At 57.6% G+C, this 23,414-nt stretch overlaps 1 protein-coding gene across 4 annotated transcripts in view; it reads left to right on the plus strand.

The window, feature by feature from the left end:
* The window catches only part of RNF212 (ring finger protein 212), a 42,783-nt gene extending 19,758 nt beyond the window's left edge, over positions 1-23,025 (plus strand). For 2 of the 4 annotated variants that reach the window (XM_045474886.1, XM_045474890.1), the window contains 9 exons: positions 3,603-3,661; positions 4,824-5,012; positions 5,461-5,513; positions 5,601-5,658; positions 6,626-6,671; positions 10,376-10,439; positions 22,177-22,249; positions 22,505-22,668; positions 22,850-23,025. In XM_045474886.1, coding sequence (XP_045330842.1) covers positions 3,603-3,661; positions 4,824-5,012; positions 5,461-5,513; positions 5,601-5,658; positions 6,626-6,671; positions 10,376-10,439; positions 22,177-22,249; positions 22,505-22,668; positions 22,850-22,887 — 744 coding nt within the window. In that variant the 3' untranslated portion in view covers positions 22,888-23,025. Of the gene's footprint in view, positions 1-3,602; positions 3,662-4,823; positions 5,013-5,460; positions 5,514-5,600; positions 5,659-6,625; positions 6,672-10,375; positions 10,440-19,581; positions 20,247-22,176; positions 22,250-22,504; positions 22,669-22,849 lie in introns of those variants that run through there. The other 2 variants (XM_045474888.1, XM_045474887.1) reach the window with 2 other exon arrangements.
* Positions 23,026-23,414: the final 389 nt, after the last annotated feature.

A 23,414-nucleotide genomic window follows, 5' to 3' on the forward strand; every position in this document is an offset into this window, starting at 1 on the left:
GTGAGCACTAACATCTAGCCCTGTGAGCACTCCCCTCTAGCCCTGTGAGCACTAACATCTAGCCCTGTGAGCACTCCCCTCTAGCCCTGTGAGCACTAACATCTAGCCCTGTGAGCACTCCCCTCTAGCCCTGTGAGCACTCCCCTCTAGCCCTGTGAGCACTCCCCTCTAGCCCTGTGAGCACTCCCGTCTAGCCCTGTGAGCACTCCCGTCTAGCCCTGTGAGCACTCCCCTCTAGCCCTGTGAGCACTAACGTCTAGCCCTGTGAGCACTCCCGTCTAGCCCTGTGAGCACTCCCCTCTAGCCCCGTGAGCACTCCCCTCTAGCCCCGTGAGCACTAACGTCTAGCCCTGTGAGCACTCCCGTCTAGCCCTGTGAGCACTCCCCTCTAGCCCTGTGAGCACTCCCCTCTAGCCCCGTGAGCACTCCCGTCTAGCCCCGTGAGCACTCCCCTCTAGCCCCGTGAGCACTCCCCTCTAGCCCTGTGAGCACTCCCCTCTAGCCCTGTGAGCACTCCCCTCTAGCCCTGTGAGCACTCCCCTCTAGCCCTGTGAGCACTCCCCTCTAGCCCTGTGAGCACTAACGTCTAGCCCTGTGAGCACTCCCGTCTAGCCCTGTGAGCACTCCCCTCTAGCCCTGTGAGCACTCCCCTCTAGCCCTGTGAGCACTCCCGTCTAGCCCTGTGAGCACTAACATCTAGCCCTGTGAGCACTCCCCTCTAGCCCTGTGAGCACTAACATCTAGCCCTGTGAGCACTCCCCTCTAGCCCTGTGAGCACTAACATCTAGCCCTGTGAGCACTCCCCTCTAGCCCTGTGAGCACTCCCCTCTAGCCCTGTGAGCACTCCCCTCTAGCCCTGTGAGCACTCCCGTCTAGCCCTGTGAGCACTCCCGTCTAGCCCTGTGAGCACTCCCCTCTAGCCCTGTGAGCACTCCCCTCTAGCCCTGTGAGCACTCCCGTCTAGCCCTGTGAGCACTCCCGTCTAGCCCTGTGAGCACTAACGTCTAGCCCTGTGAGCACTCCCGTCTAGCCCTGTGAGCACTCCCCTCTAGCCCCGTGAGCACTCCCCTCTAGCCCCGTGAGCACTAACGTCTAGCCCTGTGAGCACTCCCGTCTAGCCCTGTGAGCACTCCCCTCTAGCCCTGTGAGCACTCCCCTCTAGCCCTGTGAGCACTCCCGTCTAGCCCTGTGAGCACTCCCCTCTAGCCCTGTGAGCACTCCCGTCTAGCCCTGTGAGCACTCCCCTCTAGCCCTGTGAGCACTCCCCTCTAGCCCCGTGAGCACTCCCCTCTAGCCCCGTGAGCACTCCCCTCTAGCCCCGTGAGCACTCCCCTCTAGCCCCGTGAGCACTCCCCTCTAGCCCCGTGAGCACTCCCCTCTAGCCCTGTGAGCACTAACATCTAGCCCTGTGAGCACTCCCCTCTAGCCCTGTGAGCACTAACATCTAGCCCTGTGAGCACTCCCCTCTAGCCCCGTGAGCACTCCCCTCTAGCCCTGTGAGCACTAACATCTAGCCCCGTGAGCACTCCCCTCTAGCCCTGTGAGCACTCCCCTCTAGCCCTGTGAGCACTCCCGTCTAGCCCTGTGAGCACTCCCGTCTAGCCCTGTGAGCACTCCCCTCTAGCCCTGTGAGCACTCCCCTCTAGCCCTGTGAGCACTCCCCTCTAGCCCTGTGAGCACTCCCCTCTAGCCCCGTGAGCACTCCCCTCTAGCCCCGTGAGCACTCCCGTCTAGCCCTGTGAGCACTCCCCTCTAGCCCTGTGAGCACTCCCCTCTAGCCCTGTGAGCACTCCCCTCTAGCCCTGTGAGCACTAACATCTAGCCCCGTGAGCACTCCCCTCTAGCCCTGTGAGCACTCCCGTCTAGCCCTGTGAGCACTCCCCTCTAGCCCTGTGAGCACTCCCCTCTAGCCCCGTGAGCACTCCCCTCTAGCCCTGTGAGCACTCCCCTCTAGCCCCGTGAGCACTCCCCTCTAGCCCCGTGAGCACTCCCCTCTAGCCCCGTGAGCACTCCCCTCTAGCCCCGTGAGCACTCCCCTCTAGCCCCGTGAGCACTCCCCTCTAGCCCCGTGAGCACTCCCCTCTAGCCCCGTGAGCACTCCCGTCTAGCCCTGTGAGCACTCCCCTCTAGCCCTGTGAGCACTCCCCTCTAGCCCTGTGAGCACTAACATCTAGCCCTGTGAGCACTCCCCTCTAGCCCTGTGAGCACTCCCCTCTAGCCCTGTGAGCACTCCCCTCTAGCCCTGTGAGCACTCCCGTCTAGCCCTGTGAGCACTCCCCTCTAGCCCTGTGAGCACTCCCGTCTAGCCCTGTGAGCACTAACATCTAGCCCTGTGAGCACTCCCCTCTAGCCCTGTGAGCACTCCCCTCTAGCCCTGTGAGCACTCCCGTCTAGCCCTGTGAGCACTCCCCTCTAGCCCTGTGAGCACTCCCCTCTAGCCCTGTGAGCACTAACGTCTAGCCCTGTGAGCACTCCCGTCTAGCCCCGTGAGCACTCCCCTCTAGCCCTGTGAGCACTCCCCTCTAGCCCCGTGAGCACTCCCCTCTAGCCCCGTGAGCACTCCCCTCTAGCCCCGTGAGCACTCCCCTCTAGCCCTGTGAGCACTCCCCTCTAGCCCCGTGAGCACTCCCCTCTAGCCCCGTGAGCACTCCCCTCTAGCCCTGTGAGCACTCCCCTCTAGCCCCGTGAGCACTCCCCTCTAGCCCTGTGAGCACTCCCCTCTAGCCCTGTGAGCACTCCCCTCTAGCCCTGTGAGCACTCCCGTCTAGCCCTGTGAGCACTCCCCTCTAGCCCTGTGAGCACTCCCGTCTAGCCCTGTGAGCACTAACATCTAGCCCTGTGAGCACTCCCCTCTAGCCCTGTGAGCACTCCCCTCTAGCCCTGTGAGCACTCCCGTCTAGCCCTGTGAGCACTCCCCTCTAGCCCTGTGAGCACTCCCCTCTAGCCCTGTGAGCACTAACGTCTAGCCCTGTGAGCACTCCCGTCTAGCCCCGTGAGCACTCCCCTCTAGCCCTGTGAGCACTCCCCTCTAGCCCCGTGAGCACTCCCCTCTAGCCCCGTGAGCACTCCCCTCTAGCCCCGTGAGCACTCCCCTCTAGCCCTGTGAGCACTCCCCTCTAGCCCCGTGAGCACTCCCCTCTAGCCCCGTGAGCACTCCCCTCTAGCCCTGTGAGCACTCCCCTCTAGCCCCGTGAGCACTCCCCTCTAGCCCTGTGAGCACTCCCCTCTAGCCCTGTGAGCACTCCCCTCTAGCCCTGTGAGCACTCTTCTCTAGCCTTGTAAGTACTCGCCTTTAATGAAAGGAAAGCAAAGTTTTAGTGAGAGCAGCGTTAATCGAGCTTCTGACTCAGAGCAGTGCCTTCTCGAGTGTAGACAGAGGGTCCGGGAGCACCTGGGTGAGGCTGCCTCGTGCTGGCGTCCCAGTGCTGGTCCCCGGGGCCCCTGGTGGCCTGCTGTCAGTGCACATTCCCTCAAGCAGCAAGAAGACAGCTCCCATGCCTCCCACATTCTGATTTGTGCTTTAAGACGTTCAGAGGGTCAGCACGTGCTCTCAACACTGTTGGCTTACACCGCCCGGTGACCAGAACTCTGGTTGTGTTTAGATCTCAAAGCTGGAAGAGTCCCTTCGGAAGTCAGTGCTGCGGTTGGAACAGCTGCAGGGGTGAGTTCTCTCCAGAGTGTGAGCAGGGCAGCCGACCGTGCTGTGCCCTTGGCCATCTGTCTGAGACCTCGTTGTAACGAAGGGGGCCGGAGAAAGAGCACTTGCCTTTACTACAAGCTTCTGTCAGAGCAGCAGTTCAGTAGGAGGTGAAGGGAGGCCAAGGGAGACAGAAGGGAAAATGTGAAAAACCCCCAGGGGCTCCCCGAGATCCCTGAGGCAGAGGCGCCCCACGGCCAGGCCCTGTCGGGGCCCCGTGCGCATCTGCCAGGAACCGTGGCGTCCGTGACAGGTGACCACGTGCAGCGCGTGTGCCCCACGTGCGGAGGCCGTGGCGTGCCCTGGGGCAGTGGCCACGGGGGGCTCCCGCTGTCCACAGTGCCTTCTGTTCTGAGACGGGGCGAGGTCTCGTGAGCTGTGCTAATGTGGTGGCTCTTCCCAGCTTGGTAGGCCAAACGTCAGGGTAAAGGTTGCAGAGCCAGCGGCCCTGGGGACTGGCGTCCATCCGGCTGGTCACGTGTGCAGGGATGACCCACGCGCTGTAAGTGGGCACTTGCTGCCCTGTCACGTTGGGCCTCTGGAAGTCGCTCCGCCACCTTGGGGCCCCGTCTGGGGTGAAGGAGCCCCCAAGCCGACACCAGTGTGAGGGTGTGCTCAGGGGTCCTGCCGCATTCCCAAGAGATCACAGCAGGAGACTCGGAGAGCCTGAGGGACGTGGGGGTGCGCAGCCCTGCTCAGTTCGGGGAGGGGAGGGGAGAGGAGGGGAGGGGAGCGGCACGGCAGAGAGTGCCAGGCGCCTGCGCGGGGTCTCCGATCCATCCCTCCGGGTGAATAGTTTGCTTTCTTTCTGGGGAACCGTGTCTTCCGTGAGTTCTGGCCACTCACAGCCGCCACCTTGCCACATCCTGCTCTTCTCCCGCGTCCTTGTGCCCCGTGGTTCTGAGCCTGGCAGGCCTGGGCACAGAGCTGCTCCCAGGTAGCTTCTGTCCCTGCAGCCTCCCTGTGCTTTCCTCGGCCCCCAGTCCCGGTGCTCTGCTCAGCTGCCTGCGGCACACCTTCTCCGTCTCAGGTCCGTTTTGGCTGTTCAGCTTTCCATTTCTAGAACGCTCCTGGTCATCTTCACCACCGTGGTGTTAGCTTATCTTTGTCGCCACCTTCTGTGTAGGCGCGTCCCAGGTGGTGGTTCTCCCGCACCTGACTCCTCGGGGTCCAGATCTGCCTGTTCTGCCCGGCCTGGGCCAGGGGGGTTCGTCCCGTCCCGCGGGCGGGCTCCGCACACGTTCCCCGGGGGAGCGCCCCTCCCAGACGGCATCTGCCAGTCCCCCCCCTCCCCGCCAGAGCAGGAGGAGCCCAGGTGGGGCGGCATGGTGCACACTCACCCGCGGGGGGTGGGGGGGGCGCTGGTCCTGGTGGCTGTCTGTTACCTTCATGTCCTGGGGCGGGGGGGGCGGCACAGAGCACACTGGTTTCACGGAGGCCGCGGGCAGGAGCGAGGGCCTCAGAGGTTCGAGGTCCCCACACCGCAGAGGCAGGTGGCTGCCTGCCCCCGACCCGTAGTCAAGCACCTGCTTGTTCGCAGCACCGGGCGCAGCCAATAGAGCAAGCCACAGGCCGCTTGCCTGTCCTCGGGGGGCTCCTCAGGGCTGTGTGTGTGTGTGGGGGGGGGGGAAGCTGGCGAGGGTTGGGGGCCGGGGCACCTGTGGGGCATCTGGCTGTGTTTGTCGACTTACGATTGTAACCGGGATGGGTTACGTTGAAGTAAACGTTTGCGGCTGATTAGCACCCCCTCTCTATCTGTGTAGTATGAGATTGTCACAGCAGACAGCTTTCAGCACAATAAAAACTCCAGTTTCGAGTAAGTGACACGGGGCCTGAGCTGGGAGGGATGTGAAGAGGCAGCCAGGCCGGCGAACGCGGCCTGACGCTCAGACCCCTGTTGCAGCTCCTTCGGCCCGGCCAGGCGGGCACCTCCGGCCCCCTGACTCGTCAGCCTCCAACAGGGGCGTGTGCGGCGGGGCGGCCCCAGTGTCCCTGACCGTCACTGGCCGGCTCCGGCGGGTCGCACAGCCCGTCCTCTGACGTGCCTCCGGTCCTCCCCTCCTCCCTCCACCCTGCACGTCTCCTCACCGCCACCCCAACCCTGCCAGTCAGCAGTGGACAGGCAGGGACCCTGAGTCGAGTGCAGGACATGGCACCTCGCCCCTCCCTCTGGCTCCTGCCTGCCCCGCGGGACGCAGCCTCACAATCAGGTGTGTGGTCCTGGCTGGCCGGTCACAACTCTGTCCCCACAGTCCTAGCGATTGGTTGGGGGGCATCCTGCGACCACACCGCGCCAACGGGTGTCAACCCTGGGACTGACCTGTGACCGGGATGGCCAGGCCAGGGGAGGCGGCTCGGAGACTAATCCAGCACAGACGAAACTAGGACGAGAGACCGCAGCTGGGCGGGTGGCTCCCCCGGACCCCGACCCACCCTGGCTGAGGGGAGCTGCGCCCCTCACCTTGGCTTTGTCCAGCGGGCCCGCCCTGCAGGAGCTCAGTAGCTCACTTTCCCGCCCTTTCTTGTCCTTTCTCTTCTGCTCTTTCTCCTACGAGGCTGCCCGAGTGGTGCGTCCCTGTCAGACTCGGGCTCAGTCAGAACGAACGCTTGTTGAGTGTTCATTGCGTGAAGCGTGTGGGTCGGGCAGTAAGCGTTAAGGAAAGGAAAAAGGATGTTTACTCCTGTCGCCGCCTTGCAGGAGCTCAGGCCCGATTAGAGGAGCGAGGACGAGGGCCGGGAGGGGGCTATGGAGTGGGCAGGCCGGCGCCCAGGCGACAAGGCTTCTGTGGGCGTGGGCGCTGGCCAGCGAGGCAGGCGGGCCGACAGCACGGGGTCCGGAGGTGAGCGTAGGTCCCGTGGCGCGAGTCTCGGTTGGTGGTGTTGCATCGCTGACGAGCCCCTGGCCCCTGGCCCCTTGTCATTTAACAGGGTGGAGTCCATGCAGGTCGACCTCACTCCTTCCCCAGCGAGAAAAGTAAGTACACCTGCTCCCTGGGTCCCACCTCGTCCCGCGTACGGTGTCTGTGGTTTTCGCAGCTCCAGGAAGCACAAGCATTCAAGGCCCCAGGGACGGATCACAGCGGGGTCTCTTCATCCTGTGCTGGGCGGGGATGTGGTTCGCGAAGCAGGTCCTGGGTGACGGTTTCGAGCACACTCCCTTCTGTGAGCGGCAGGTGGGGAAGAAGGAAGGGAGGCTGAGTGAAGTCAGGATAAAGCCGGTCCGGCCAAGAAAGGCAGAGGCTTGGAGACCCCGAGGCCCCTGAATAGAGGCAGGGCTCCCACTTGGAGAGGGGCAAGGCCAGAGGAGACACGGCCGGAAGTTCCGGCCGTCGGTGCCTGGCCCGGATGGAGCGCGGCCTGGGACTCCCCCACCCCCCACCCAAGGCCAGACGCCAGGAGGCTCAGGATAGAGGACGGGGAAGCGGGTCCCCAGAGGGAGCGACCTGGTGCGCACGGACTCGGTGTTGGTGACTCAGACACCGCCTGGTGCTGCTTGTCCGCGAACACCCGGTACGTGGGAGCTCGGTCTCCCGGTCGCCCCGTGACATGCACGCAGGTGTTCAGGTTGGTTAGCGAGGAGTAGTGCTCATTTCCACGGGGGCCGTCCTGCAAGCAGATTAAGGAGGAATCTGGATTCCAGGATAAGCGGGTAGGAACGCAAAGCCGTTCAGAGCTGGGGTGGAGGGGAAGCCCCAGTCCCCGGTGGCTGTGCCGGCGTGCGCCTCCCCTCCGTGCCCGGCTCTCCGCCCCACCCTCCTGTCTCACCATCCCCCGTCACGTCTGAGAGGGAGCCTGCGGGTGCACCTCCTCCCTGCCCTGTGGATCCCGGCCCCCACGCACCACCTGCTGGCCTTGGCGCCCCGGAGCCTGGACTCAGCCTCACCCACGTGTGGCCTTGTTTTGGAGATTAGAGACTGACGTCCTGAGTTGATCCCCCATGTCCCGGCTGTTACAGTTGAGGGACCAGAACACAGCCCACAGTCTCGAAGCTGCAGTGAGGTGCTGGACCGGGGGTAGCGCCTGCTGCCGTCCAGGGCAGGTTGGGAGTAGTTGAGGCTCTGCCCCGAGGCCTCCGGGAGGTGAGGCTTCCAGGATGGAGGCGAACGGGCACGGCTGCCTGGCAGTAAGACTTTATCCACAGAATCGGGCTCCGGGCCATGGTTTGCCCGCCTTGGACCAGAGCAGGACGCAAGTGCCCCCGAAACTTGTCCACCCCCTCGCCCGGCCCCCGGACGCCATCAGCCCTGGAGTGGGGGCAGGGTGACGGCTGTGTCCCGGGAACCCCGCCCCGGGCCCAGAGACCCTGGATGGCACAGCCGGCCCGGGGCAGGGCGCGGAGGGGAGCACAGGACTCCGGCCCCGGTGTGGGGCTGCCCTGAGGGTTCTTGTCTGGTGGTTTAGGAGAGGTCCCCGCCCCTGCGGGCTCATCCAGGGTGAGTGGCCACGGCTGCAGGGGAAGCAGGGTGAGGGCACTGCGGCCGGCTGGTCGAGAAGGTGCCACGCCCACCACAGGACACCTGGCACAAGCAGCCTGGGGTCAGCTGCCTGGGGCGTAGAGGGCCTTGTCCCCCTCCCACCTGCTGCCCTGGCCAACCCCGGGGTCCTGGGAGAGCAGGCGAGAGACACACAGCCTGCAGGTGCACAGGGCGCCGATGGCGTGTCAGACGTGGACACCGGCCCGCAGCTTCCTACCCGGGACGGTCGGCCGGCGTGAACAGGGAAATGACAACGCCCAGGTATCCAGTGAAGGCCTGCTCTACGGCACGCGTTAACGAGGGGGGCGGTAAAGTGCGAGAACCGACTTGAGGGAGAGCCCAAAGAGAAACACGTCAGCCATCGGGAACGCAGAGACACTGTGCGGACAGACGCGGAACCGGCAGCTTCCACGCGGCATCCCGGGATGCGCCGAAACCACCGGCAGGACGCGGGGCTGCTCTCTGGGGGGCAGCCTCAGGACACGGACCGCAGACACCCTGGAGGGGAGGTTTGGACTCAGAGTTTTCCATACTCTCCTGACACCCGGGAAGTGCTAGATCTTTCTAGAGTATTTGCTCTCTGGCAGGAAGAACTCTCCGTGAGCAAGTTGTGGATAGAGGGAGGGCCTCGAAGCTGCACCTACGGGAACCCCTGTGGGAGCCCCCGTGGGAGCCCCCGTGGGAGCGCTTATGGAAGTGCCCGTGGGAGCCCCCGTGGGAGCGCCTGGACACGTGGAACACACCCTCCTCGCAGACATCTGCCGCTTGCGGTCTCTGTGGTCCACACTGCAAAGTGCAGCCTGGCGTGGTCCGCCTCCGTGGGGCGTCTCGGCTTCCTTGTGCCGCCTGGGGTGGGTCTGCCCTGCTCTGCTCAGTGGGGCCCTCGCGAACACCCATCCTAGGCCGCGGCTCCCGGTCGTGCTCCAGAGCACGGGTCCTCACCGGGACCCGGGGCGCCCGCCGCAGCCCCGTGCTCAGCCCTGTGCCTGCACAGCCCGGCCGGCCGGCCGTGTCTCCAGGTCCTTTTTCTTCACCTGTTACTGGATCCTCCCTGACACAGGAGCCTCGAGAGCTGACCCAGCAAATAGAAACCCTTGCTGGTAGAAGCCAAGGTGAGAAGAGACCAGTTACCCGATTCTAACTCAGCGGAGTGACTTCCGCCGTCGCGCTGTGCCGAGTTCTCCTGTTGGAGTGGCGAACGCTCTGCCCGCTGTTGAGAGCTGGCGTGCAGGGGGCACATGTGGCAACGATGTGCAGAGCAGGCCGGACGGAGGTGCGGGTCGGGACCGCGAGAGGAGCAGGTGCAAAGGGCCGGCGGCAGGGGCGCACGGGACATCTGCGCACCCCGACTCAGCCCGTGGCTGTGGAGGGGGCACCCCGGGGTGGGGGAGGGGGGACGGGCCGATGGGAAGGACCAAGTGTGGTGGGACCAGAGCTCTAGCCCGCGGGAGGACAGCTGCCAAGCCCACCACTGTCACGTGACCCGTGGCCGGGGAGGGACACTTCACCCGGAAGCTGTCAAGCTGTCAGGGGCGTGAGCAAGCAGTTGATGGACATGCCCTCCAGGCGGGGTCGCAGAGGGGACCCTGCAGGGGGCCGCAGGGGTGGGTGTGCCGGGGTGGGAACTGGGAAGATGGGCACAGGGGATGGTGGCCGGGTCTGGAGACAGACCGGTGGGAGCCGGGCTTGTCAGGGGCCACGGGAGTGAGACCAGGACGGCCATGGCAGCGAAGGGAGCGCTTGGCCTGCACGCCTGGCGTCGCCTCTGTGGTCGGAGGAGGCCCCCCATCACGAGTGACAGTGCCAGCGTGCCATCCTCAGGGGATCGGTGGGGGGGGGGCCGCCCCTGGGGAACACAACCAGGGCGGCCAGAGCTGGCTCCCTGCGAGCGAGAACACCCTGTCAACACCGGAGCGCAGGGTGACAAGATCATGAGCCCAAAATGAGGATCTGTGTGGGATTTCAACATTCCTGACCTCAGCCAAGGACTTGACGTTTCCTCTCTTCTGAGATTCTTGGAAGCGCTTGGTGCAGCAACACCCCCCCCCCCCCCCGTTGCTGCGAGCCCTCTGGGACCGGGGAGCGGAGTGGGGGCGCCCTGCCCTTGTGGGCCTGGAGCCGGTGGTTCGCGGTAAATGGGGTGGGTCTGGCCCTCGGAACGGGCAGCTCCAGGAACTGACTTGTTTTCTTTCTACACGCTTAGCCTGAGGTCACGGCTGGCCCGGCAAGAATCTCTCTGATCAGCCCGCCTCATGATGGACGCATGGGTAAGCGGGGGTCCCTGTCCCCTGCCCCAAATGGATGGGGGTCCCTGTCCCCTGCCCCAAATGGACATGCCACGGAACTGCCTGCCACAGAAGGGAACCCAGTGGAACCCACCCAGGGCAGCGCTGTCCTGCCACGAAGTCAGCGTGGGCAGTGACCTGTTCCCCAAAACGGTGTGGCTGCTGGGCCCGTTGGGGACCCTTCACGAGTACTCTTGTCCCAGCAAGATGTCTCCGTCTCGGCAAGATGGTCCCTTCCTGGCGGGTGTGGGAGTCACGAGTGGGTTTCCAGAGCAAGTGCCCGTGCCCACCGCAGGCTCAGGCCCCTTCCCAGCGGGAGCAGGGTGAGCGCCACCCCCCGCCCCCCGCCCGGCCCCTCTGCTGTCGCCTTCATGCCCTCAGCAAGCCCCCGAGCTTAGGCCCGTGAGGGAGACCCTCACATTCGTGATGTGTGACCCCGTTTGCTTCTCTGCTCTCCGCCTCACCTTTGCTTCTTGCTGGAGGGGATATTCTAGCAACTGCCTCGGAGGAGGGCCCACAGGCAGGCTACGTGGTCGCATCTGGCGCCTCTGGCTGCCACCCACGCAGCCGAGTGGGCTTGGGGCCCCCAGCACCTGCTCCGGGGGCCTCTCCGCGGCACTTCCACGCCTGAGCGGCACCCCATCCTGGGCGTCCACCCTGCTCACAGCCTCTTGTGCCCCTTCCCTGCCCTCAGCCCCCCTCAGGCCTGTTGTGCCAGCTTCTAGAGAATCCAGCTCGCGATGCGGCTCCCCTCTCCCTCCCCCCACCCCCCACCACCATGGATGGAGTTGCCCAGTTGAGCCAGTTCCCCCGGATGGAGCTCCTTGTCACACCCCAGTGAGAACTTGTGACACACGATGCCGTGTTTCCGTGGTGTCCGAGGTCGCGGTCCCCTTAGGTGCCGGCTCTTGCCTCGCCGCTCACCTTTGTGGGGAGCAGGGCAGGGCCTGCAGGCCCTGGCATGTGCACTGTTCCCACGTGGTTGTGGGGGTCACATCTGCCTTCACAGGACTCGGGCGTGGAGGCCGCACGAATGGGAGCTTCCTGCCCTGCTTCCCTTCCGTGTCTGCCCGCCCAGCCTGGCTGCGCCCTTCCCTCCTCTTGCCCCTCACTGTCCGGGCGGGGGCTTGTGGGACCCCGGACCTCACTGGGTCCTCTCCCTGGCGCATGTTTCCAAAGGGAACGCAGTGAACATCCTAAATGCTTCCAGATGTATCGATCAGAGTCGAGAAGTGACACAGGGGAGGGGGGCCTGCCTCGTGCGTGTCCTGCCCTATGCGCCTGGAAGGGACAGGTCCTCATGCTGTGACTGTGATCCTGAGTGTCCTCATTTTAGTCATTTCTTGCTTTTGACTGTGAATTACCTCTTTTTCCCTTTTGTCCTTCACGTGTATGAAATCCTCAAGATGAAGGATATCCATCTTTTATCCGATTTGCTGTTTAATTTTATATTTGATTTTTTTTAATTTTAGATGGTTAACATTTTTTTATTATTTTTTTAAATTTACATCTAAGTTAGTTAGCACACAGTGCAATAATGAATTCGGTAGATTCCACTGATTCATCCCCTACATGTGACACCCAGTGCTCATCCCAGCAGGTGTCCTCTTAATGCCCCTTGCCCAGTTAGCCCATCTCCCCTCCCACAACCCCTCCAGCAACTCTGTTCTCTATATTTAAGTCTCTTATGTTTTGTCCCCTCCCTGTTTTTATCTTATTTTTGCTTCCCTTCCCTTATGTTCATCTGTTCTGTATCTTAAATTTCTCACACGAGTGAAGTCCTAGGATACTTGTCTTTCTCTGACTAATTTCACTTAGCATAATACTCTCCAGTTCCATCCATGTAGTTGCAGATGGCAAGATTTCCTTCTTTTTGATTGCCAAGTAATACTCCATTGTGTGTATGTGTATATATATATACACACACACACCACATCTTCTTTATTCATTCATCCATCGACGGACATTTGGGCTCTTTCCATACTTTGGCTGTTGTCGATAGTGCTGCTATAAACATGGGGGTGCATGTGTCCCTTCGAAACACACACCTGTATCCCTTGGATAAGTGCCTAGTAGTGCAATTTCTGGGTTATAGGGTAGTTGTGTTTTTAATTTTCTTTTTTTTTTTTTTTTTTCAACGTTTATTTATTTTTGGGACAGAGAGAGACAGAGCATGAACGGGGGAGGGGCAGAGAGAGAGGGAGACACAGAATCGGAAACAGGCTCCAGGCTCTGAGCCATCAGCCCAGAGCCCGACGCGGGGCTCGAACTCACGGACGGCGAGATCGTGACCTGGCTGAAGTCGGACGCTTAACCGACTGCGCCACCCAGGCGCCCCTGTATTTTTAATTTTCTAAGGAACCTCCATACCGTTTTCCAGAGTGGCTGCACCGGTTTGCATTCCCACCAACACTGCAAAAGAGATCCTCTCTCTCCACATCCTCACAACATCTGTTGTTGCCTGAGTTGTTAATGTTAGCCATTCTGACGGGTGTGAGGTGGTATCTCATTGTGGTTTCGATTTGTATTTCCCTGATGATGAGTGATGTTGAGCATCTTTTCATGCATCTGTTGGCCATCTGGATGTCTTCTTTGGAGAAGTGTCTGTTCATGTCTTTTGCCCATTTCTTCACTGGATTATTTGGTTTTGGGGTGTTGAGTTTGATAAGTTCTTTGTAGATTTTGGATCCTAACCCTTTATCTGATATGTTGTTTGCAAATATCTTCTCCCATTCTGTCAGTTGCCTTTTAGTTTCGCTGATTGTTTCCTTCGCTGTGCAGAAGCTTGTTATTTTGATGAGGTCCCAGTAGTTCATTTTTGCTTTTGTTTCCCTTGCCTTTGGAGACATGTTGAGTAAGAGGTTGATGCAGCCAAGATCAAAGAGGTTGTTGCCTGCTTTCTCCTCGAGGATTTTGATGGCTTCCTGTCTTACGTTTAGGTCTTTCATCCATTTTGAGTTTCTTTTTGTGTCTGGTGTAAGAAAGTGGTCCAGGTTTATTCTTCTGCATGTCGGTGTCCAGTTTTCCCAGCACCACTTGCTGAAGACACTGTCTTGATTCCATTGGATGTTCTTTCCTGCTTTGTCCAAGATTAGCTTGCCATATGTTTGTGGGTCCATTTCTGGGTTCTCTGTTCTGTTCCATTGATCTGAGTGTCTGTTTTTGTGCCATAAATGCTTAACATTTTTATGTTCTCAAATCTGTTAATTTTTGTTTGCTTCCATTTCTGTTTGGACAGATTTTTTCCAGACCTATATCATTTTATTCTAGTTCTTAATATTTATCTTTCTCCAAAATCTCTACAGTGTATTTTGAGATATATTGTAATATGAGTGTCCCAACCTGGTATTTGTATAATTTGTTTTGAAGATATTTCTGAAATAACCCAGAAAAATGGTAAGAAAAGTACGAGAAACTCCCTGTTCCCCTTACCCAGATTCCCCAACTGTTAAGATTTTGCCACATTTGCTGCCTACCCTTTATAGTCTGTGTTTCTTTGAACCTCTGAGAGCATGTTGCAGGCATGGCGCCCCAGCCCCCCCACAAAGGACAGGGGTGCTCACAGCACCAGCACAGCCTGCAGGCAGCTCAGCGTCAGCATGGTTCTGCCCTTGACCGTTGAGAAGCCTTGTTTGCTCTCGGGCTCAGAGTCCCCTGTGAGGATACCCCGCATCTCATACAGCCGCTGTGTCTCAGTCACTTTCCTTGTCTTTTCTGTCTTCAGCAGTTTTAGGAGTTCTAGACCTTCAATTCTAACAGAGGCTGAGAGACCCCCCAGGCCTGGGTCAGCCAAGAATTCTGTATCTAATAGAATTCTCCTTTAAAAGTTTACACAAAACAGGGGTGCCTGGTGGCCCAGTTGGTGGAGCTTCTGACTGTTGATTTCGGCTCAGGTCATGATCTCACGGTTCCTGAGATTGAGGCCCACGTCGGGCTCTGCACCGACAGCTTGAAGCCTGCTTGGGATTCTCTCTCTCTCTCTCTCTGTGCCCCTCCCCCACGCTCACTCTCTCTCAAATAAACATTAAAAAAATCGAGTTGAGACAAAATAAACACATTACAGAGTAACTCAAACAAGGGTCGCTAGCAGACCTGCCCTGTAGGAAATCCAATGGGAGGCACTGAGCGGAGGATACACACTGACGGGACTGGAGGGAACAGGTCTCATTCTCTGGTACTTTGCAGACCTGAGTTGGTGGAAGTGGCAAGTGTAACACAACAAACCAGCACCTGGGGCGGTACGCACAGAGAGGGGGACAGGGCCGCGTCGGAGCAGAGGTGACACAGCCCGGCAGAATGAAGTCAGCCTTACCTGGAAGTCGATTTGTTTCAAGTAAACACAAACAAACGTGACTTCAAAGACACAGTTAAGTCGAGAGGAATTCCGTTTGCCACAAAAGAAGGCAAGGCAGACTAGAAGGGAAAAGACACATGAGACCGTAGATGAGAAGTCGCAGAATAGGTACAAACCAGATTCCATCAGTGCTTCCCTTCATCACGAGCACTAAAGACCGATGAGAAGGCAGAGCTTGTCAGACCGGGTGGAGAAGCTGTAGCCACGCGCTGTCCGCCGGAGGCCTGTAATCCAGCAGCACAGGGAAGCGGAGGACAGGGTGGAAACCGCACCGTGTGGACAGTAAGCAGATGAGCTGGAGCCACGGTGAGAAAAACGAACAAAGTGGTTTTGGACAAAGGACGTTTCCGGAGACGAGCGACGTCTCGGCGGTACGCACGCAACAACAGAGGTGATCAACGAAGCAGAAGCAGACGAGAGGGAAGGGAATAGACTCGGTTTTCGAGATCTCCGCGCTCTCTTCTCAGAGGTTGATGGGGCAGCTAGACCAGGAAGGTAAAAGGAAACAAATAGCATCGTGGCCACACACAGATCTGATCCATCGGGGCCGACATTAAATGTGAACGCACTAAACACCCCAGTGGAAGAGCGGAGATTGCCAGACGGCACAAGAGCTACCCTGACAGAAGGCACACTTGTAGATTCAAGGAGACAAATAGAAAAATTATGGGAAAAGGTATAGCAAGTGCAGGGCTAGGGAGGCTATTTTCACATCAGACAAAGCAGGTGTTTTAAGGTAAGTATTACCAGAGGCCAGGAAGGGCATTTCATGATGATTAAAGGGTCAACACACCAAGAAGACGCAATAATTACTAGTGTAGACACACCAAAATGGAAAGTACATAAGGTCAAAACTGACAAAAGCGGAGATGGTTAATTCAACCGTTGAGATTTGGGTATTTCAGTTCCCCGCTCCAGTAACGTGAACGGCACTGTCCCCCACCTGACAACAGCACGGCGTGCGTTCCTTGCCAGGGCAAAGGGGGACTCTGCAGGGTAGGCCACATACCAGGATACAAAACAAGTCCCAACACCTTTAAAGGGACCATGATCACGTAAAGTGTATTTTCAGACTACAGTGGAATTAAATTGGAAGTCAGCAGAAGGAAAATCTGATAATAAAACAAGTATTAACACAATTATAGCTTTTAATGGATCAAGGAGAAAAAATCGCTAGTAACACCAGAAAATGAATGAAAGAAAATACAACATATCAAAATATACGAGATGCAGGTGAAGCAGTGCTTAGAGGGAAATGTATAGCTTTAAATGCTTGTGTGAGAGGGGCGCCTGGGTGGCTCAGTCAGTTGAGCGTCTGACTTCGGCTTGGGTCATGATCTCACAGTTCGTGAGTTTGAGCCCCATGTCGGGCTCTGTGCTGACAGCTCAGAGCCTGGAGCCTGTTTCAGATTCTGTGTCTCCCTCTCTCTCTCTCTGCCCCTCTCCCACTTGCTCTGTCTCTCTGTCTCAAAAATAAGTTAAAAAGAAAAAAACAACATTAAAAAAAAATAAATGCATGAGAAAGGAAGGAGGCCTAAAACCAGTGATCTTCCACCTTAGGGAGCTAACTACAACGAAATAAATTTGAAATGTATAAAATAGAAAACTCTCAGAGAAGAGTCAGTGGAGCTTAAAGCTTGTCCTTTGAAAAGATGAGCAAAATTGGTAAACTTTTTACCTACAGTGACCAAGAAAGCACAAATTACCAGTACCAGGAGTACCACTATACGCCCTACAGATATTAAAAGGGTTATAAGAATATTGCGAATACATCTATACTACCAAAGTGGATGACTTACGTGAAATGAATAAATTCCTATCAAGACATTATCAAAACTACCTCAAGAAGAAATAGTAAATCTGGATAGACCTCCATCAAGAAGTTGAATTAATGGGGCGCCTGGGTGGCGCAGTCGGTTAAGCGTCCGACTTCAGCCAGCACGATCTCGTGGTCCGTGAGTTCGAGCCCCGCGTCGGGCTCTGGGTGATGGCTCAGAGCCTGGAGCCTGTTTCCGATTCTGTGTCTCCCTCTCTCTCTGCCCCTCCCCCGTTCATGCTCTCTCTCTGTCCCAAAAATAAATAAACGTTGGAAAAAAAAATTAAAAAAAAAATGTTAAAAAAAAAAAGAAGTTGAATTAGTAATTTTAATATCTTTCCATAAAGAAAAGCCCTTTTCCCAATAACTTTATGGGTGAATTTTATGTGACATTTAATGAGCTAATGTCCTATATGAGTTCTTTTAGAAAATAGGAGGGGACTGAACACTTTCCAGTTTTCATAAGGTCAGCAATATCTTAAAGCCAATGACAGCACAAGAAAAATAATTGAGCAGTATTCCTTATGAATACGGATACAAAATTCTTCAAAAACATATGAGGCAATCAAATCTAGCAACCTAGGGAAAGGATTGTATGCCATCACCAAGTGGGATTTATCCAATGAATTCAAGGTTATTTGACATCTGAAGATCGACTGATTAGTATACTAGTAGAAATAAAGGACCTAGGAAACATTAGAGCTTTTCAACAGATCATTTGACAAAATTCTACAATCATTCACTATAGAAACTCTCAAGAAACATGTAATAAAAGGCAACCTCTTCGCCAGGTAAAGGGCATCTGCAGAAAGCCCAGAGCTGACCAGGCACTGTTGAGAGGGATCATGCTGTACTCTGAGACCGGGGACGTGGTGAGATGCCCCCAGTCCACAGCCCCTCTCCTGTCCGACATCCACTGAGGGCGCCAGCCAGTGCAGGGAAGCCAGAGAAGGAAGTGAAAGGCACATCGATTGGGTGAGAATGAGTAGAGTGTCTTTATTGTAGACGGTGTGCCCTTGTGTGCAGAAAATCATGAGGGATCTTTAAGAATACTAGGAATCATAAACAAGGTTGGTAAGATTGTAGGATACAAGCTCCATACGTAAAAGTCCGTTGTAATTCTGCATATAAGAAGTCCAACATTGAAGTTCATTGGTCGGTCCTGTCCAAGTATTCTGCACTGTGTATTCTCTTCCACTAATCAAAATACTGTTCCTGGAGATGCCTGGCTGGCTTAGTTGGTGGAGCATGTGACTCATGATCTCACGGTCGTTGAGTTTGACCCCACGTTGGGTATAGAGATTACTTAAAAATAAATAAAAATTTCAAAAATACCATCTTTTTAAAGTTTTTTTTTAATGTTTATTTATTTATTTATTTATTTATTTATTTATTTATTTTTAACGTTTTTATTTATTTTTGAGACAGAGAGAGACAGAGCATGAGCGGGGGAGGGTCAGAGAGAGAGGGAGACACAGAATCGGAAGCAGGCTCCAGGCTCTGAGCCACCAGCCCAGAGCCCGACGCGGGGCTCAAACTCACGGACCGCGAGATCGTGACCTGGCTGAAGTCGGACGCTAAACCGACTGCGCCACCCAGGCGCCCCTTTAATGTTTATTTTTGAGAGAGACAGAGCGTGAACGGAGGAGGGGCAGAGAGAGGGAGACACAGGATCTGAAACAGGCTCCAGTCTCCCAGCTGTCAGCACAGAGCCCGACGCGGGGCTCCAACTCATGGACCGCAAGATCATGACCCGAGCCAAAGTCGGATGCTCAACCGACTCAGCCACCCAGGCACCCCCAAAATACCATCTTCTTACTCTTGCTTTACTGTAAATTTTGAAATCAGTGGGAGCCGTCTGACTTTGTTCTTAATTTACCCAAATAATCTTGGCTGTTCTAGGTCCTTTGCGTTTTTACATTAATCGTGAGATCCATTTGTCAAATTCTACCAAAAAATCCTGCTAAGATTTTGATAGCAGTTACATTGCATCTGCAAATCAGTTTGGGGGAGAACCGGTATCTTAAGACTTTTGAGTCTCGGGATCCGTTGGTGACGTCTCCTCGCTTGCATCTCTGATTTACCCAAGGGATCTTTTGCGGTTTTCAGCATACAGGTCTCATTTCTACTGATACGTTCCTGCCTCAGTACTTATGTTTGATGGTGGGATTTTCTTCATTTAATTTTTAGGTTGGTGACGGTTTGCATAGCGTATCTTTTCCCATTTTAAAATGTTCAGCCTATTTGTGTCTGAATGCAAAGTGTGCCTGTTGCAGACAGTATGAGATGTTTTCCTTCTTGCCTGGTTTCATTCTTAAAATCCCTGCCTCTTGACTGGACTGCTTGGTCCACTGATAGTTAACACAGTTATTAGTATGTTTGCATGTATGTCTGCCATTTTGCTATTATTTTATGTATGTCTTGGGATTTATTGTCTGTATCTCCTTAACTGCCTTTTTCGCATTAAATATTTTTAGTGTACGATTTTGCTATGGGCTGGATCGTTTCCCCTCAAAATTCACGTTAAAGCCCTAACCCCCTGCCACATGACTGTATCTGGAGACTGAGCCTCTAAGAGGTAAATGAGGTCCTTGGGTGGGACCCCAGTCTGATATGGTTGGTGTCTTTATAAGAAGAGACACCAGAAGAAGGGGGAAAAAGCACGTTGTATTTATGTCAACAAGACCGTAAAACAGCAACGAAGAAAGGAGGCACCGGGGAGCTCACTGGCTCCCCACCCCAGAGGTCGGTGAGGGCACACAGAGAAGGTGCCAGCGGGGAACCGGGGACAGGCCCTCCTGGACGCCAGCCAGCCTCCAGGACCGTGTCCGCTGGTAAAGCCCGGCCCCGGCCTGGGGTGCTGTGTCAGGGTGGCCGAGCCCACTGAATCGACACACGTTCGATTCTGCGGCTGATATTCCGGCAACGTGTTGTTATTTCCCGTGATTGCCTAGGAATTAGGCCGCGCACCCATCGCAACGTACTTGACGTGAAAGCTGACTTAACTGTGGTGAGATTCAGCAACACTGTCCCCCGACACCCCTCCCCTGCTGCGTGCCGTCTCGTTGACGTATAACCACGTGTGCTGTGTGGACGCATACGGCATCCACAGGTGTTACCCAGGAACACGGCACGCGAATGATTTTAAACTCCCATTGCTTGAGGGTCTTGAGACAAAGGCACACGTACACACCCTTTACTTGACCACCTCCGGGGCTTCGTTACTGGCCACTCTCCTTTCCCTTCGGCCTGAAGCGCGCTGTCGTCGTAGGGCAGGGCAGCTGGCGGTGGGTTCTCCCGGTCTCTGTCCACGTCTGAGTGGCTTCACTTCGTGTGCATCTCGGAGGCTCGCTTCCCTGGACGTGGCTCCGTGGGCCGCCGCTTCCAGCCCGTGGAGGTTCCTGCTGCCGCCCGGCGAGAAGTCGGCCGTGAGTCATGCTGCCCTGGGCCGCCCTGGTTTCCTCCTCGAGCGGGGAGCCCTCCGGCCTTGTCGTCTTAAGACGATCTCGTCTCTCATGCGGGAGCCGGCTCGGCACCGCCCGCCCCCGGCTGTCCCCACCTCGCTGTGCCACCACCCGGTCCACGTGTGGGTGCCGGCTGCCCCCGTGGGCTGGCCGTGCTGGGGTTCACGTCTGTGTCCAGCTGGTCCCGGCTCCTGCGCGGCCTGGGCCCCTTCCCCACGAGCGCGCTTGACGGGGCGGGGAGCTCCCCCCTGCCCCGGGCACAGCCGCCCTGCTCCCCGCCGCCCAGGACCCCTCCCCCTCAGCGACCGCCCGCCAGCACCTGCCTCGGTGGCACGTTGGTGCCTCCTTCAGGAAACAGCGCGGGCTCGTCCGTCTGCCGCCACAGGCCGATGAGGTTTTCCGTATTCTGGATAAGGGAACTTGTCCTCTCTAAACCGCAAATTTCTCGTTTGCCAATGGAAATCTTTCTAACCTCATTGAACGGCATGGCTTTCTGGAACAGGAGCTACGGGCCTTGACTTGCTGTCCGTCTTGTCGGTCGGGGAACCTCGGTCTGAGCGCCCGGTCCCAGTGGGGCTGAAGCAGGGGATACGCCCCAGCACCCGAGTGCTCGGTCGCGCCCTGCTCTGGAGTTCCCGTGTGGCCGGGGTTCCCGCTCAGACCCCGTGTGTCACGAGGTTCCCACCTGCCGCGTGCGGGGCGTCAACCCCAAAGCCCTGTGAGTTCACTTCCGGGGGCCTCGGTTCCCTCATCTCTGTTGATAACCGTCATCGCCACGAGTCCCGCAAAGAGTAACTAAGACTCCGTGTCCGTGGGCTGTAGCGCGTTGAGCACGTAACCTGCTATTACCGTTTGTGTTGCGCTGGGGTTAAAATGTCCCGGGACTTGTCTGATGAGATGTGTGGCCAGCCCAGCAGGAGACAAGGTTTTCCTCACAGCCCCGGCAGCAGGAGGCAGGCACGCCCCACAGGGGCCCACGGGCAGAGGGAGCAGGGAGGCTGGTCTTCACGGGAAGGAGTGGTGGGCAGTGAGGACGGCTTGGGATTGGCTACTTGGGATCATTTGAGCAGTTTTGGGGGTGGGGGTAGGGCAGAGCGGGGAGGTGATGGGGAGCACCTCTGGGCACTCAGATTTCACGTCACAGGCCAGCGCACAGACGAATCGTTACTCTTTGGGAGTCAGCTAGCCCTGGGAGGGGTGGTCTTCCCAGAATAAGCAAGGCCCCGTGGTGTCAAACCATCATAAAATACAGGGGATAAGTAACGAGTCATTTTGCGTCTCTGGTCTCAGCCATTGTGCTGCGGCACGGCCGGTGGGCAGAGACACGAGGTCCCTGTTGGCCACTGGGTGCCGTGCGGCCCTGGGAAAGGCGCTGCCCCTCTCTGATCCGGCTTCTTCAATGTGAAAGGAAACACGGGGAGCCTGAATGCTGTCTTCCCTGCTCTCCCTGCCATTCTTCTGTTAAAATTCTCCAAGATTTGGATGCAAAGGAATTCGGGTATTAAACAATAGTAGTCTTCAGATTTACTCTCTGCTGTGACTAATGCGTGCCAGGGGCTGTTTGTGTCTTTCAAAGAAGCTTCTTATTAGCACGGAGGATGTCAGGAGGATGTCAGCAGAAATTCGGGAGCCTGGCGGTGTGGGCGGAGACCAGAGCGGGTCCTCGGGCTAAGGGACTCAGAGCCAGAAGCTGGTGAAAGCGCCTTTCCCTGCCAGTGGTTCTGAGTGACAGGAGCAGGGACAGAGTAGGACAGAGAGCAGGGCTCCGCACATTTCTTGAGCCGTCTGCATCCCAGGTGCCCTCCCCAGCCCAGCCTGCGGCCCAGAGCTCCGTGTCGGGCTGAGGCTCTGCGGGGCTGGCGGTCCGGTCCGGGTGTGCCCTGGGCAGCTGCCGGGCACGGGGGCCACAGCACCGGATCCCAGGAGTTCCGTTCCAGTCCTGTGGGTGCGTCCGCCCGGTCGGGAAGGGTGTGGGTGCGGGATGTCGGGGACGTGGCAGGGGGCGGCTCGAAGGCAGAGGGACGTGCCTCTGTGTTTGTCTTCCCTGAGCCGCGCGTGTTCACCTTTTGCTCCTGTCCACCGCAGGCAGCGTCGCCCGCCGCGGCCCTCAGCCCCTCGGCCCGACGCCAAGTCACAGGGACCTGCCCCAGGCCCTCAGGTAGTGTCCCCGCCCCAGGTGTCCACCACCTGACTCACTGCAGTTCATGCCGCTGACCTTTGTGTCTGCTTCTTAAACCCCTCTGCGTGTGTTCCGAGCAGGGTTATGTCGTGTAGACCGCTTCATGCTTTGCTTTTTAAAACCGAAGAACTGGAAAGCTCCGAGGGGGCGTGGTCGATGCAATGGGGGGGGGGGGCGGGGGGGGCCGGGGGGCCCTGTCGCTGAGGATTCTGTGTCTGTCGGGTTTACTCCTAGGGTCCCACCGCTGCTTGTCCCCGGCAAGGGGCTGTCCCAGGTGCCCGCGCCCCAGGCCCCAGGCCGAGCAGGAAGAGGGGGCTCGCCCAGCCTGGGGGGCTCCCAGGCAGCGGCCCCCAGGCAGCCCATCAGCATCTCCGCACTGCTGCAGAGACAGCACGCAGGCAAGTGTGCCCTGCTCTGAGGGCAGCTGCTTCTCCCGCACGCGTGCGCGTGTGGCAGAAGCAGACGCGACGCGTTGCGCGTTCCTGACGGTCGTGCCGCGGCGCTTTGATGAGTGGCTGAGACGTGAGTGGCGGTCCCGGGCGTGTCCACCTTGGGTCACGGCTGTCCATGCTCCCGCAGGGTCTGCTGGCCTCGAGGGAGTCCCGCACGGAAGGTGAACGAGCTCCCATCCCCGGCCTGGCCCTCCGGGCCCCCTCGGCCATGGCGTGTGTGCATTAGGCAGTAAACGTGCTCGTGCGTGCGTCTGCGTGGAATGAAGTAACGCCGTTGAATAAAGCATTTTTCTGATGACCTGGGATGGCATCGTGTGATGTGTTTAGAACTTCCGGGGCACATCGGTGGCTCGGTCGGTTGAGCGTCCGGCCTCGGCTCGGGTCGTGATCTCACGGTCCGGGTTCGGGCCCCGCGTCGGGTTCTGTGCTGACAGCTCAGAGCCTGGAGCCTGCTTCGCATTCTATGTCTCCCTCTCTCTCTGCCCCTCCCCCGCTCACGCTCTGTCTCTCTCTCTCTCAAAAATAAATAAACCTTAATAATAAAAAAAATTGTTTAATAATTTTCACTGGAAAGGCAAAACTAAATGAGATATCTGAATAATAGTGCCATCCCTGCCGCGAACAAAGACGGCAGCCGTGCCCCGCACGTGCGGCCTGGGGGGCAGCGCCGGGTGCCTCCAGTGTGCGGCCCT

Source organism: Leopardus geoffroyi, chromosome B1 (assembly GCF_018350155.1).
Source record: "Leopardus geoffroyi isolate Oge1 chromosome B1, O.geoffroyi_Oge1_pat1.0, whole genome shotgun sequence".
Taxonomy (NCBI): domain Eukaryota; kingdom Metazoa; phylum Chordata; class Mammalia; order Carnivora; family Felidae; genus Leopardus; species Leopardus geoffroyi.